Source organism: Epinephelus moara, chromosome 3, assembly GCF_006386435.1.
Source record: "Epinephelus moara isolate mb chromosome 3, YSFRI_EMoa_1.0, whole genome shotgun sequence".
In the NCBI taxonomy this organism is placed as follows: domain Eukaryota; kingdom Metazoa; phylum Chordata; class Actinopteri; order Perciformes; family Serranidae; genus Epinephelus; species Epinephelus moara.
In genome coordinates this window covers 30,127,106-30,141,948 of record NC_065508.1, presented here as the reverse complement: position 1 = coordinate 30,141,948, position 14,843 = coordinate 30,127,106, and the positions used below count along the sequence as shown (strand labels likewise).

Here is a 14,843-nt window from a genome sequence, read left to right as displayed (position 1 = left end):
GTCATGTTTGTAGTGGACCAATGAAGATGAGTTTACATATCACCTTGGGTTCGTCCTTCACCTTCTCAAAATGATCCCACACTTTGGATTTCCTGCCCGACATGTTATTGACTAGCCTGTGGAATAACCGCAGGTACCAGCCCTGGAAATTAACCTGACTCCTGTCTGACTGCTGAGCGTGGACACTTCCTGTGTCTGTCCTTTCAAATTAAATTCACACAAGGTCCAGTCATATAGGTTTTGATTTATTTTGACAAGGTGCAGCTCCTGATAGAGTTTCACGTTTGTTTTTCTGCAACTAAGCGACCAATGAAATCTTGCCGACTAATGACCTTTCTGGTCAACTCACGTTCACGAGTCACGACTATTAGGGGAATTGTGTATGTCCATAATTCGTCAAGTACAAATTCCATTGCAAATTACCTACCATATTTCTTTATATGTGGTGTCCACTTGGACTCAAGGATGAATTGATTAGTTTTTTGGTGGTCACAGGTCAAAGGTCAAGGTCAATGTGATCTCATCTGTGTCATTCTTGTGAACTTGGTATTTCAAGAATGCCTTAAGGGAATTTCTTCAAATTTGCCATGAATGTTTGCTTGGACTTGACGATAAACTGATAAGAATTTGATGGTCAAAGGTCACTGTGACCTCATAAAAATGTTTGGTTTCATATGCTAATTATGACAAAATTTCACACAAATGTCCAACAGGATAAAATGATGATGTGATGACATTTTATATCCAAAAGGTCAAAGGTCAACTTCACTGTGACATCATAATGTTATGCATAAAATACTTCTCTGATCCTATCTGATTCTATTCAACGTCATATCTCAGGAACAGAAGGGGAGACATTTGGTCAGATACTGAATTGGTGACTCTAATCTTGAAACTGTGCTGATTGTATAGATCTTATGTGTGTGAAGCATCCATGTTTTCACTGACATGGGGGGGTCATTTCTAAGTCACATGAGGTCCCCAAATAAAACTAGATACTACATACCAGATACATCCTCAGTCCTTATAGGAGTGTTAGACAGGATTTAAATAACTCTAATAGCATGGAAAACAATGCTTTGTTTTCTTTGGAGTGTTAGTTAATATTTTCTCCTACTCCTCTCCTCTCACACAAACTGAATTAATGTGTGAATATAAAGTGAAGCCTCTTTGTTTTTGAAAAGAAAAAGGGGAATAAAAAGCTTTTCACTCTGGGTGGATAATGTAAAGTCAGTTCTTAAAGAATGGGTCACAGATGCTGCGCAAAATAAATGACATTTCTCTGCAGTCCTGCCGCTTTAATAACACTGAAATGTAATCGAAATAATTTCACGCACAGCTAATTATTTCTCATGCTTGAGGAAATTGGCTTTGTTAAATAAGCCACTTAAGGAAACAAAAGTTTAAATAATGAAATGTGTAGGTATGGAGCAGATGTTTCCTTATCCTCGATTTTAAAAGGGTGCTCGAGTCATTCAGCGCCGCACTGCCATAAAGTCGGGGGACTTGTAAGAGACAGACTAAAAAAAAGCAAAGCGTGAAGCGTTCTGAATTTTAGTCTCTAGTAAGCTGCAGAAAAACTGCGTCCTACACCTCCCATGATATAACCTATAGGATCTTTTTGTTCTGATCTCCCCTTAAAGGGATAGTTTGGATTTTTTGAAGTGGGGTTGTATGAGGAACTTAATCAGAGTCAGTGTATATCTCAGGAACAGATGATTCTAGTTTGGGTGGCTAAAACACGTTTTGCTGCTGACACCTCCACAGCCGGATGTTGCTTAGCTTCTGTTTCAGCGCTCCTGCTGTTTCTCCAAACTGGGGTACAGACATCTATGACAGGTAATACACTGACAGTGGATAGGTACTTCATACAACCCCACTTAAAAATCAAACCCCAGTCTGTAACGCAGGCTTTTCTGTTATAAATGTAGACTTTTAGTCCACATGAGCATGGGTATATTTTAAAAAGTAGTTTTTTAAAAGCATTTTGACCCTTCGTTGCTCAAACTCACTGAAAACTGACCTTTTGTAAAGCTGCGTCCAGGGTGACGATTTACAGGAATTTTGTTTTTAGGGTTGATGTGACAGACAGTGAGTTTTTGGCTTTAAATGTCAGAGCGTGCGATGCTTGTCTCCTTTGTGAGGCGCCGCAAATGAGGCAACTTTTAACTTTTTAACGAAGGAGGGAAAACCCTTGTTATCTGCGTACGTGTGGACCAGGCCTTATTTCCTTTTGGCTGGGGTCCTTTTCCAAGACTTGACAAAGCTCCTCCAGAGATCACAGAAGACATTATGCAACAGTTGCATCAGTTTTCACAGACAGAGTAGCTCTCCATAAGACTAGTGAACTGACCTCTATGTGTACAACTAATACAGTGCCCCTTATAAGATATACAGGATGCAGTGTTCCCCCTCAGGCCTTTGTGCAGAATCTATATGCTCAGGCAAAAATAATTTGCTCGTGTTGAGGCTAAAAGCAGGAACATTTCTTCTTTTGTGGCTGTAAATGTCCTTTAGCTTCACTGCTGTCAAAGTAGCAGGTGAGTTGTTCTGCTAGATGGACTGACACTAATGTGACTGGTCTGTGTGTGTGTGTTTGTGTAGCTGAGGGCAGTGGGGTGATCATAGTGGTGATCATACTGTGTCTGCTGCTGCTGGCCATCCTCGGCAGCGTGCTCTACTTCCTGCATAAGAAGGGGAAGATCCCGTGTGGACGCTCAGGGAAACAGGAGATGTGAGTACAGTCTCTTCTAAAATCTGTCTGTGACGTCTACAGAACAAAAAAACACTGGTCCGACTAACGAGCCTGTGAATCTAAAGTCTGATATATCTCATGTCTTTGTGCCACAGAGCTCATATTTTGACCAGATACTGTTTAAAGCACATCAGTGAGCCACAGCGTTGCACTGGGTTACATGTAGTGTTAATCTTTTTTTAGTCTCAGTCCTGTGTAGTTTTTTATCATATTTAGTCAACCTGTGTTTTTTTACGGTAAGTTTCAGTTAACTAAAAGTCTAGTAATTTCAGCCTTATCTTAGTCAAAGACAAACACAACTCTTTTATTACAGTTTTCATCATTGGAAACTGTCGACTGACTTTTTTTAGTCATCAAATTAATTTGAACATTTCAGAAAATCTAGCCAAAAGTTTTGTCATTTTAGTCAAACTTATTTCATATTAGATTTTATAATATAATTACAGAAGTGAAATGATTAAGAGTATTGCAGAGCTTTGCAGAAAGTGTCTGGTCTGGTGGTTTGATGGTATCAATTCAAGGAATACATCCTATATGGGCCCAAATATCACCTCGATTCTTTCTCCAAAGCTCTGTTGTGATTTTAACTTAAGTAATTAAGTTATTCCGAGTCCTCCTGACTGTGCTCATTGAGCCGTTCCAAAACCGGACCCTACGCACTCCCACTCCGTTGTGAAGTGTAACTCCGTTTGTGGTCACCTTTACAGCTGAATGAAGCTCCCTTCACCAAGCATTATGTTTTTGGGTTGTCGGTCCATCCCATTCTTGTGAATGTGATATCTCAAGAACTCCTTAAGGGAATTTCTTCAAATTTGGCACAAACGTCGACCTGAACTCAACAATGAACTGATTAGAATTTGGTGCTCAAAGGTCACTGTGACCTCATGAAACATGTTTTCTGCCATAACTTGAGAGTTCATACGGTAATTATGACAAAACTTCACATAAATGTCTAACAGGATAAAATAATGAAGTGATGACATTTTATATCCAAAAGGTCAAAGGTCAGCGTCATATTTTAGGAACAGAAGGGGAGACATACTGAATTGGTGACTCTAATCTTGAAACTGTGCTGATTGTATTGATCTTCTGTGTGTGAAGCATCCATGTTTTCACTGACATGGATGGAAACTGTCAGAGAAACTTGACTGGTGCACAGAGGCATACAAACCGAGGTGGTAATCTAGTTGCCTGTTCATTTGGCGTAAATGCTGTGGAAAAAAATGCTTCTAATGGTAGGGAAAACCCTGATTTTTATCAACTGCCTCTGGATTCTGGCTTTTTTTTTTTTTTGGAGGGGTCAAATTCAGGGACTATGGAAATCATAGGGCCCTACTTAAGAAAAGCCTAAACCTGGGTAGAGTAACCCAGTCAGTACGTTTACATGACATTAGAAAAATAGATTTATTGTGTTAGTCCGACTAAAACAGGACTTTTAAAATACATGTAAACATGTTAGTCTGACTGAAATTGTACTAAATCTGATTCATCAAAGTGGGACTAACACACCCAGATAATGTGACTCCTGCATGTATACAGTCAATCAGACCCAAACTGGCCGAGGCGCTCTGACCATGCTCCACAGTTTCCACCCTGGGCTTTGACCCAGAGGTGAATGGCAATAAATGCATAACAGAAGAGGAAGCTGGTAATAACATGGAGAAATCTACATCCAGAGGCGTGACTTTTTGGATGGACAAGGAGACACAGTTCATGCTGTGTCTCCTCCACCATGGTACCAGTTAGCTGCTAGCTAACCGTAGCTAACTCATTTGTAGATTGATTGATATGTGACGTAATAGGTCAACAGGAAAAAGGTCCAATACTAACAAGCTGAAAGGGGGCATATCTCCACCTATCGTAGAGGAGTCGGACATACTTTGGTCAATAAATGGATTCCCCTCCTGTGCTTGTATACTGGGACAAGGACAGTAGTCCACTTAAATGTTCTAGTCGAGCTGTAATTGTAGCTCCACTTCACTGTGCATGTGAACGTACTGAGTTTTAGCCAATGTTAAATTTTAACTTACATTAAAAGAAGTGCCTCTGCAGCCACCTGTGTGTCGATTTCCACATGAGTCAACCTTTGTGCCTGTCAGCAGCACCAAAGAGAAGACCACCAAAGATGACATTGTCGTGGAGATGAAGACCAACACAAAGAATGAGGAAGCTGTCCTCCTAAAGGCCGTCAACGGAGACAAAAAGGGCCCCAATGACCAGGTAACCACTGCGGGTGGATGAATAGGACATCTTTATATCACACTGTTAAAAAAGGACTCAAAGCCAGAAGTTTGTTCTGCTAAAGTTCATTAGCTGTGGAGTTTAAATGTTAAAGTTTGTCCTGAGGGAGAAAGAAATCATCACTGATGCAAGTCAGGAAACGCAGAGTTGGACATCCTGTTCACAGTAACTTCACAGACGCTGTTTTAAATTTGGATATGTAATGTTTATGTGGGGTAATAGTCGTGGCTTTTTCCATCAATTATTTAACAGTTATAAATAAACCTACAGCAGCAGCTATCATACAGAAAACGTATCTGATGATATGAGGATGTCTGGATGTGATATAAACAGATAAAAAGTGTTTAAGACTTTAAGAGATTCTCCCGTGTTTTTAATGCTGTTTGCTGGTCGGTTATGGCTGTTATTAGTGTTAGCAGATTTAGTATGAGACTGTTGATGGTTTTAAATCACTTTTCAGCCACAGTTTCGTTGTTGTGCATCGTAACATTACATGCAGTACTGTGTTTCATTGTGCTTATATAAAAACGGGGAGCATTCAACAGAAAAGTGTTTGTGTTTCAAATTATTCTGATGACATAATGTTATGAAAATGCGACATCACAATAATTATTGTAGGTTTGTTTTTTATTGTGTGTTTTGTTTTGGGGTTTTTTAGGTGTAGTGGCAATATTTATTCCACTGGGGGGTGCCAAAGTCAAGAATTTTCAAATTCAGTTCAACATTTTTGGAAATTAGCTTATTTATGTCATGTTGAGAGTTAGATGACAAGATTGAGACCACCCTTGTGTCTGTACACTACATATGAAGCTACCGCCAGCACCCTGTTAGCTTAGCACAAAGACTGGAAACAGGGGGACAGCTAGCCTCGCTCTGTCCAAATATAACAAAATCTACTTACCAGCACCTCAACTGATATAATGTGTAAAAGGGTAAGTTCTGTATTTTTCAACTTAGGGCCAGTCACACAAAACACCTTAAATTAAGATTTTCCTTAAAGTCTGTGTAAGGTTTCCTCAAAAAAAAAAAAAAAAGAAACGGTTACACAAAACACCCTCAAGTCTTCTCCTGAAGCTTTCCTTAATATTTTTAATTCAGGATTTAAGATTTCTCCTTATCTTGCACTTGTACTTAAGGAATTGCTTAAAGTTTGTTGCACAAAGAAACCTCAGTAACCAAAGCAAGGACAAAAACATAAAGTACCTGACTCCATCTTAACCCCAGACAGCTCTCACTCAATCCTGAACAAACTCCAAAAATGGATGTTCCCATTAGTCACTTAGACACAAAACATGTTAAATACTGAGCTCACCCTTTAATTACTGAGCTTTAGAGGTGCTGTTAGGTGGATTTCGTTACCATTTAATAAACAGGAATCTCCCTTTCATTCACAGCTCATTAGTCATGTGTCGTAATGAGTTGGTGTAACATTGATGTCCTCTCTGTCCCTCCAGTAAAGCCCCTGACGGCTCAGCAGTGATGTTGTGCAGCAGGAGGCAGGACACATGAAGCCAGCAGTCAGTCAGTCAGTGTGTGTGAGACGCTCCCACTGATCTGAGACCTGCAGGGTAACACCACCATCTCACAGTCCGGACATTCCCACCCATCATGCTTTGTTCTCAGCAGTATTCAGTAGATTTACACAACCACACACACACACACACACACACACACACACACACACACACACACACACACACACACACACATTACACACAGACACACTCAAACACACAGGTATGTATGTACAGATGTGTATTTTCTTTCAAACGAACGTTCGCTTCCTCGACATTCAGTTTGTTTTGTACTGTTTCCTCAAACAGCTCTTGGCTGGTGTTCAGTGTGTGTACGATGGTGTCTCATGTGCATCATCTTTTTTTTTCTCAATGAAAGTGTATATATTATATATATTTTGTTATTTAAGATATTTTGGCACTCAGATTTTCATTTCATGGTAGCGTCTGGGTCATGTGCATGTTGATCCGTGTTCATGGGTCCAGGTGTGTTTTGAGACGGGACATGATGTCAGAGACCAAACGCCAGCCGTTCCTCTGCGGCGGCTCCTTACTGTTGGTTCACAGTCGCACTGAGAGAAGGCATGTCAGTGTGTTTGCTTCACTTTGATTTTTGATTGACACCAATATTTGTAGAAATTGATTTTAAGATTTACCAAATGCTGAGGCATTTCCTCCAGAACTGATGTCATCGCAGGAAAATCATGATGTTATCTGTAAAAGCTGTCGGTCAGACACACTGGCAGCCACAGATATAGTAACATAGATGCCTCATTGGCTGCTGGATTGTACGTCAGCGGCGATGCCATATTGTAGAAGGCAAGACCAGCCTGTAAACAAATGTCAGTAAACAGAAGAGGATAAAAAGCTCTATAACTTTAATATTTATTAACCAATTGCAATGAGTTGTTTTTATGTTTATGGGTTTATGACAGGGATACTCAACTTGCTTTGCTTGAGGGCCACTTTTGAAAAAATGACCTTAGGCCAGGGGCCAGTCACAGCAGCCCTGCATAGATCAGGGGCATTTCTAGGATTTGAGGCCCAGGCCTCTGTCGGGGGTCCGGGGAATCCTTCCTTGGCACTTTCTTTGATAAACAAGCTCCGTTCTGATGTTTATTACACACCCTGGAGCCTTATTTACAGTAAAACTACAACAGAATTATTTTCATTGTGAATTAGAAAATGGTTGGGGGGCCACCTGGCACCCTATCTGGCCCACAGGTGTAAGTTGAGTATCACTTGTTTGCAGTCAATTTTAATCTCTATCTTTAGGCTATAATCACTGCTGGACGCTCAGTAAAAGAGTCTGTGTTAGGCTTACATGAACTGAATTACTTACCTGGTGATAAATAATTAATTGTCAATTGGAAATTTAAAAACTCATTTGTCAGACATGGATTTGACTTATTTTCCTTGGTTGAATAATTACGGAGACATCCCTTTATAATATAATATATATTAATGTGGAAGTAGATAGGGGTGAAAATCACCAGAGGGCCCATGATATGATATTATCACAATACTTATTATTATAATTTTAAATATGTTGCGAAAGGTGAGTGTCGTGATAAAATATGGCACGATTTATTTCCTTTTTTGCTGTTTAACTGATTACAAAAGTTTTTGCTGCAAAATTTATCTATTGGACAAATCAAGTTTTATTTGTCATATTATTAATTTTTATAATAGAAAATCAATACTTGACACTATGTGACAGTACGATATTGCCACACAAAATATCGCAGTACTTTGCTGTATTGATTTTCCCCCACCCCTAGAAGTAGACAACTTTTAACTTGCTAGCGCGCTAGCTAACTAGCAAGCTACCACTGTCTGCTTATCAACTGATTGATCATAACAGAATTATATTAACTTTTACCACAGCTTATTTTAGAAAGGCCATCACAAGAAAACTTATTTTTTGTTCATGTTATATAATGTGCAATTAGTTTGTTCCCATCTACACCCAGGTACAAGAAAATGAAAAGCTTGCCAACATTAGCACGCTAGCTACGTTAGCACGCTAGCTATGTTAGCTATAGCTAATTGCTGGCAGCCAGAATCATCAGAAACATCTATGATCTGCTGTCTGTTTAATAAACTAAGCCAGTGATTCTCATTTTTTACACCAAGTATAACCTCATTAAATAGAATAAAATAAAACATCAAATAAGTCTCTCTAAGTACCATAACTACGCCAGAGATTAATACACAGTAGCGCAGGCCCTTCCTATTCAGCCAAGGACAGTTCACATAGGAGGCGGGTTTATTATACATTACAGGACATATAGGATAATAACTATCACCTAATCACATTTATTTTACCTCCACTTAACTATCTTGCCATCAAAGCTTAACTGGCAACTAAACACAGACGTATGCGCGCGCTACATTCATGAACATTACCGGTATCAATACCAAAATAATACAGGAAAGGCAAATCTTATTTTAAATTACATTTCAGTATTTTCATTTGATAAATTGATTATTTTTTGAATGTATATATATTTTGGAGATTTTTCTGGAAACTTGGTTACCACCAGGGCCACACACCGTAGTTTGGGAAGCAGTGATCTCAATAAACAACATGTTTTCCTGCAGTGTCTTTTCTAAAATGAGCTGTGGTGAAAGTTACTATTTTCTGTGATGATAAAGAAGTTGATAAGCGAACAGCATTTGCTGGCTAGCTGAAAAGTTGTCTACTTCCATTTTAAATTATTTTATATTATAAAGAGATGTAACCACAAGTATTTAACCAAAGGAAAATAAGTCAAATCCATGCAGACAAATGTGAGTTTTTAAAATCACTCATTACAGGTAATTTAGTTCATGTTAGCCAAACACACACGACTCTGCTGAGTGTCCAGCTGTGATTATAGCCTGAATATTGAGATTATAATTAAATGAAGACAAATTTTTTTCCTCTACAGCACGTAGATCATAAACCCATGAATATAGAAACGACTCATCGCAATTGGTTGAGAGATATAAACATTATAGAGCTTTTTATCCAGCTCCTCTGTTTACTGTCATTTGTTTACAGGCTGGTCTTGCGGTCTCCAATATGGTGGCGCCGCTGACGCATTACTGCAACAGGCTGACACAGTCAGTGCGGCGTCTATGTCTATATGTCTACGCTGACAACCTTCTTCTGCAAACTGCTGTCAAGCCCTCATACTGTTTGTAAATACATGTAGTGTACAGACCTGCTAGTGGTGGCCTTGGACTGTAACTGAGGGTGAAAAGGTCAAAGGTTAGTGATCTGCTGTGCCTGTTTTTGCATCATACACTGAATTTGTTTTCTTCCTTTGGTTTGCTCTGTGTGTTTTCTTTGTGTTTCCACTGAGAGCTCGTCGGGCCTGGAGAAGCGCTCCAGTGTTTGTGTGTGTTCGGATGTTTACTGCTCATTAAACACACGCAGACCTGCTGACCGTTTGGTTTCTAGACTTTACATTGCAGTTTGTTTCTGTGCAGTTTGAGAAGAAACTGGCAGACAGCTTCGCTCAGATAATCCATCACTGGGAACATTTAGTTTCCTGTTCAAAGTTAGAATATTATTCCATCCATGGGGATTTACTGCGGATTGATTTGAAAGGTCTGCTCTGCATGAAACTGTCATGAATCTTTCACAACGACACAAGTAGACGTGGACGTTCTTGTCTGTGATGGATTACTGAACTCTGAGCGTAAAGTACCAGCTGTGGAACATAGAAATACGACATCTCTCCCCAGTTTGTCGTGTGTTATCACTGCATTCAATTATTGTAACATTCAAATCACAGAGCTGAACATCTGGAGCTGCTTTTTGCAGAACGATAAATCTCCAATGATCTTTGAAAAACCTAGAAAGTTGGTAAATACTCAGTTTTGAAGGTGTTTCCAGAATCTTTAAAGACTCTTCCAGCCAGCTGTATCAACAACATATTCCAATTCTTTACCCATAATCTAAGATGCATCTGTATTTCCTGAAACTGTTATTCTTAATTATTTTTCTCAAAGTGGGCGCTACTCATGCTGGGGTCCACACAAAAACAACAATCTAAAAACTGACAACATTTAAAAAATAATTCAACACACACTATAAAATAATAGACAATAAAAACTTAGAGTTAAAATAAGAAAAAGGAGTAAAAAGTTTTCAAAACAAAGTAAGATTTACATAATTTTTCATTATTATTATTATTTTTTTCATACACAATAGGTTTATATTTTTTTCTTGCATTGTACAAAACAGGCGAGGTGCTATTTCATTTCTGGACACTATTTTAGGGGAAAAAAGATTTACATTTGGGAAAAATGTGTTTAATTTAAATTTAATTTAAACATTTATACATTAAGAAAAATTTGTTTAAAATATTAACAAAATAAATGGAGTAAAAATTAACATTTTCCAAAACAAATTAAGATTCATTTTATTTTCCATTATCGTATATTTTCATACACAATAGGTTTATATTTTTTCTTGTGTTGTACAAAACAAGCAAGATGCTATTCAATTTGCGGACACTGTTTTAGGAAAAAATCTGTTTAAACTATTAAATATTGTGTACAGACAGTTTTTTTAATTCTTAAGGGGAGAAAAAAAATACATTTGGGAAAAAAATGTTTAAAACATTTAAATATAAAAGGAGTAAAAAAAAAATGTATAAAAAAAGAAAAACATAAAACAGTTTCCGAAACAAAGTAAGAAAAGAGAATTCTGCTTAAAATTCCAAATATTGTGCACATACGGATTTTTTAAAAATCCTTGGGAATCCTTAGGGGAGAAAATGAAAAATTACATTTGGGAAAAAATTGTTTCAATATTTAAACATAAAAGGAGTAAAAAAATAAATCAAACCTTTTTTAAGTTACAATATCCTATATTTTCATAAACAACAGGTTTTATATTTTTTCTTGCATATTACAAAATGGACAAGAAGCTGTTTAATTTGTGGATACTGTTATAGAAAAAGAAATTGCCGTTTCACAGATGTTTTTTTGTTGTTGTTTTTTAATCCTGGCGAGTAAAAGAGTCTTTGAAGAGTCCTAAAACACCTTCAGATCAGCAGGAAGTGTTTTTTAAATCTCATCAGGGGTTTATTTTACTGCAAAAAGTATATTTGAATGTCATGATAATAGAAGAGAGTCACAAACAAACAAAGGTTAACTAGCTAACCTTCAGGATGCTGACAAAACCAGTCAGTACATTTAAAGTAAACCATCTGAAACACGCATGGACCCTGGTGACGCTCCCTCACAGGCCCGTGTTGTGAATATGATGTTCTGATTGCTCACCGTGTAGCTTATTGTGAAAAGAGACATTTCGTTGCTGAGAGCGCCACGTTTGCCCAGATGACTTGCAACATTAACAAAGTAGTGATGTTTCCTGTTTTCTTTTTTTTTTTTACCACTGAGTTGAAATTGTATAAATATCCAGGTACAGGACGTCCTCAGGCCAGACGTGTCCTCCTGTGCAGGGCCATGCTGTCGTTAGGGTGTAGAGACGCTGCACAAAGCCATGACACCAACCGTCTGCAGGGTGCAGCCAAGCATTTCTGATTTGATCCATACATCTGCACCTCTGTTTAATACGACTTCAAATACAGTTTTTGTTTGGATTTTTCACCAGTGGGAAAACATGTTAACCGAACACTATGTTCTTTTTTTTTCTTCGAAATGTGTGTAAATTAAGTCCTGTACATGTGATTCTTTGATGCTTGCGTTTTTTTATATTTTTTGCAAGAAAATAATGCCAAATAAAAACGTTTCATTTAAATGGAGACTGTTTTTCTATCATTATAAAATCATCACTGCAGAGCTATGAAAGAGCTCTTTGCTTTCTCTTTGTTGTCTTTTGCCCAAAGGCTCAGTGTGAACCAGAGCAGCAGCGGGTTCACTGTGCTCTCTGTTAGCGCTGCTCAGTCCCACAGTGAGGAGACAGGAAGTGGCGCTGCCTCCAAACCGCTGTCAGTACGAGCTGGAAATGACTCCAACAGTAGCTCAGGTTTCCAGCTGCAGTCTGGAGGGAGGAAGGACAAAAGCTCACATCTGCAACGAATTCAGGCACCTCAGAGCCGCCCCTCTGCTGCAAAACATATCAGCTAGTCTCTGTACATTTGGTGTGAAGAGGACGACCCCAGGTGAAGACCACAGGTTTATCTCTGAGATAAAGTTTAAAACAACACTACACAGTGGTAACAGCAGTTCGGTTGCTGCTTTTATTTTGCATTCCCCTTATGAGCGCTTCACACTTTTGGCCCCGTGCACCGCCAACGCAGTGTTTCACAGCGATTGAACCACCAACCCTGGGATTAGTGGCTGACCTGCTCTACCTCTGTGTTCTGGACAGCCGCTATGTTACAACCCCAGTTCCAAAAAAGTTGGGACGCCGTGTAAAACATGAATAAAAGCAGAATTCAGTGAATTGCAAATCTTTTCTGACCTATATTCAACTGAAGACAGAACAAAGTCAACTGATTCAATTCAATTCATTCTGAGTTTGATGTTGCAACATAAACAAGTTGGGACAGGAGCCTGTTAACCACTGTGTGACATCACCTCTTCTTTTAACAACACTCAGTAGACCTAAGTGTTTGGGAACTGAAAACACTAACTGGAAGCAAACTGGCCAATCATAACTAATAAACTGTGCTCCATTGACTCTAATGCAGTCGTTTCAGATTTCCTTCATTGTCAGGCTGGTTTTGTAGATTTGGAGCTAAATGTTGTGCCTGGGGCACGTTGTGTATTAATGATACTCGTTACCTGGAGAGGTTGGAAAAAGATATACGTTTCTTCCCTGTTCCAAAACCCCAAATCAAACCCTGAAACATGTAGGGTTAGCTAGCTAGCTACTGAAGATATAGCCTACTGAATGTATACACATGCTGCTTTTGCTTTTTAATGATTATAACAGTGAAACAAAGGCCGACCCTGCTGTACAGGAACCAGTGAAGGTAAGCAGGGAAACTTTGCTGATATTCAACCAGCTGTGTGTCAGCACAGTGTGTGCAGATGAACGTTGTCTGACTTCCCCTGGAGATCCCTGACTTCCGGGTGATGGCAGCAGCACGGGGGTGAAGCCAAACACTGTTGATCTGAACACACTGTGATGCCACACAGCTGGTTCAGTATCAGAAAAGTTTCCCTTTATATTCATTGTCTTCAGTTCAGATCCAAAAATCCAAGAAAAAAAAAATTCAAATGGCAACATCTGAGCTACCCATGACAGAACTGGCAGTCAAACATGAATGTTTACCTACAATCAACTACACATAAACAGTAAAAACCAGGGTTTCAACTTTTGTGACGTTTTCTTGGTTCATGACTCATGCTCTGTGCTCTGTGCTCTGATAGGTCATTCATACTCTATTGCCTCGCCAGTCCTGGGTAGCCTGGTTGTTGCTACTTGAAATTTTGTGACCTGGGATCTGAATTTGACCAAGTATTATTTATTTTCTTATTTTTTAATTCTAAATCTTGAATTTTTGGTTCTAAATTCGTGAGCACTGACAAAAAAAACCCTTAAAATTCAGCTTTCAGAACTGCAAATTAAAAAAATTTAATGTTTTGATTTCGAAGGGGTGACTTCAGAACAAATAAATTCTGACACACATTTTTCAAAATACACTTCCAATGCTGTGTTTAAATGTCAATATTAAGCATTTGACAGCTGTTCAAATTCAAATATTTATGTCTCTTATTTGCTTATGTTAATAATCCAATATATAGGCTAGAATTTGCACTAAAATGTGAAGATTTGAACCTGAGTCCATCATCAACACCACTTAATATACACACGTTGGATTTCAGCTGAAAAAAGTAGTTTGAGGTTTAGTTACTCTTTAAAAGTAACTTGAGACTTAAAATTGCAGTTTATTGCTCAGAAATGTGTTTTATGGAAACAGTGGTGTTTGCCAGCCTGTGGTCACTGCAGACAAACCACACAGATCAGATGTTAAAGAAAATACTGTTTAATTAAAAATCTTAATGGCTTAGGCATGAAAAACATGGCAACACAACGAATGCTGAGGATATTAAAAAGACAATAAATAAAATCATATTTACACAGGCAGCAACAAAGCAATGAAGACAACTTTTTTTAGTAGGCAAGTTCTCATTGAAAAGGCTAGTTACCATGGTTACACTACACATGTATCATTAACCAGTGGATCTGACCAGCCAACACACCAGCTGAGTTTCCCAGTGAGGGAAAGAGTGTGTGTGTGTGTGTGTGTGTGTGTGTGTGTGTGTGTGTGTGTGTGTGTGTGTGAGAGAGAGAGAGAGAGAGAGAGAGAGAGAGAGAGGAAGAGAGAGAGAGAGAGAGAGAGAGAGAGAGAGAGAGAGAG

General features: G+C 38.6%; 2 protein-coding genes across 4 annotated transcripts in view; one reads left to right on the top strand and one right to left on the bottom strand.

Moving 5' to 3' along the window:
- Nucleotides 1-12,937, top strand: part of mcama (melanoma cell adhesion molecule a) — an 87,196-nt gene extending 74,259 nt beyond the window's left edge. Inside the window, exons 14-16 of one of the 2 annotated variants that reach the window (XM_050041451.1) lie at nucleotides 2,605-2,734; nucleotides 4,855-4,975; nucleotides 6,451-12,937. In XM_050041451.1, the coding sequence (XP_049897408.1) occupies nucleotides 2,605-2,734; nucleotides 4,855-4,975; nucleotides 6,451-6,453 (254 nt within the window). In that variant the 3' untranslated portion in view covers nucleotides 6,454-12,937. The remainder of the gene's footprint in view (nucleotides 1-2,604; nucleotides 2,735-4,854; nucleotides 4,976-6,450) is intronic. The other variant, XM_050041452.1, reaches the window with a different exon arrangement.
- A 1,515-nt stretch (nucleotides 12,938-14,452) lies between these two features.
- LOC126387696 (E3 ubiquitin-protein ligase CBL-like) overlaps nucleotides 14,453-14,843 on the bottom strand; it is a 32,327-nt gene continuing 31,936 nt past the window's right edge. For both annotated transcript variants that reach the window (XR_007569702.1, XM_050040311.1), the window contains one exon: nucleotides 14,453-14,843. This exon is cut by the window's right edge. The gene's annotated coding sequence lies outside the window, so the exon portion shown is untranslated.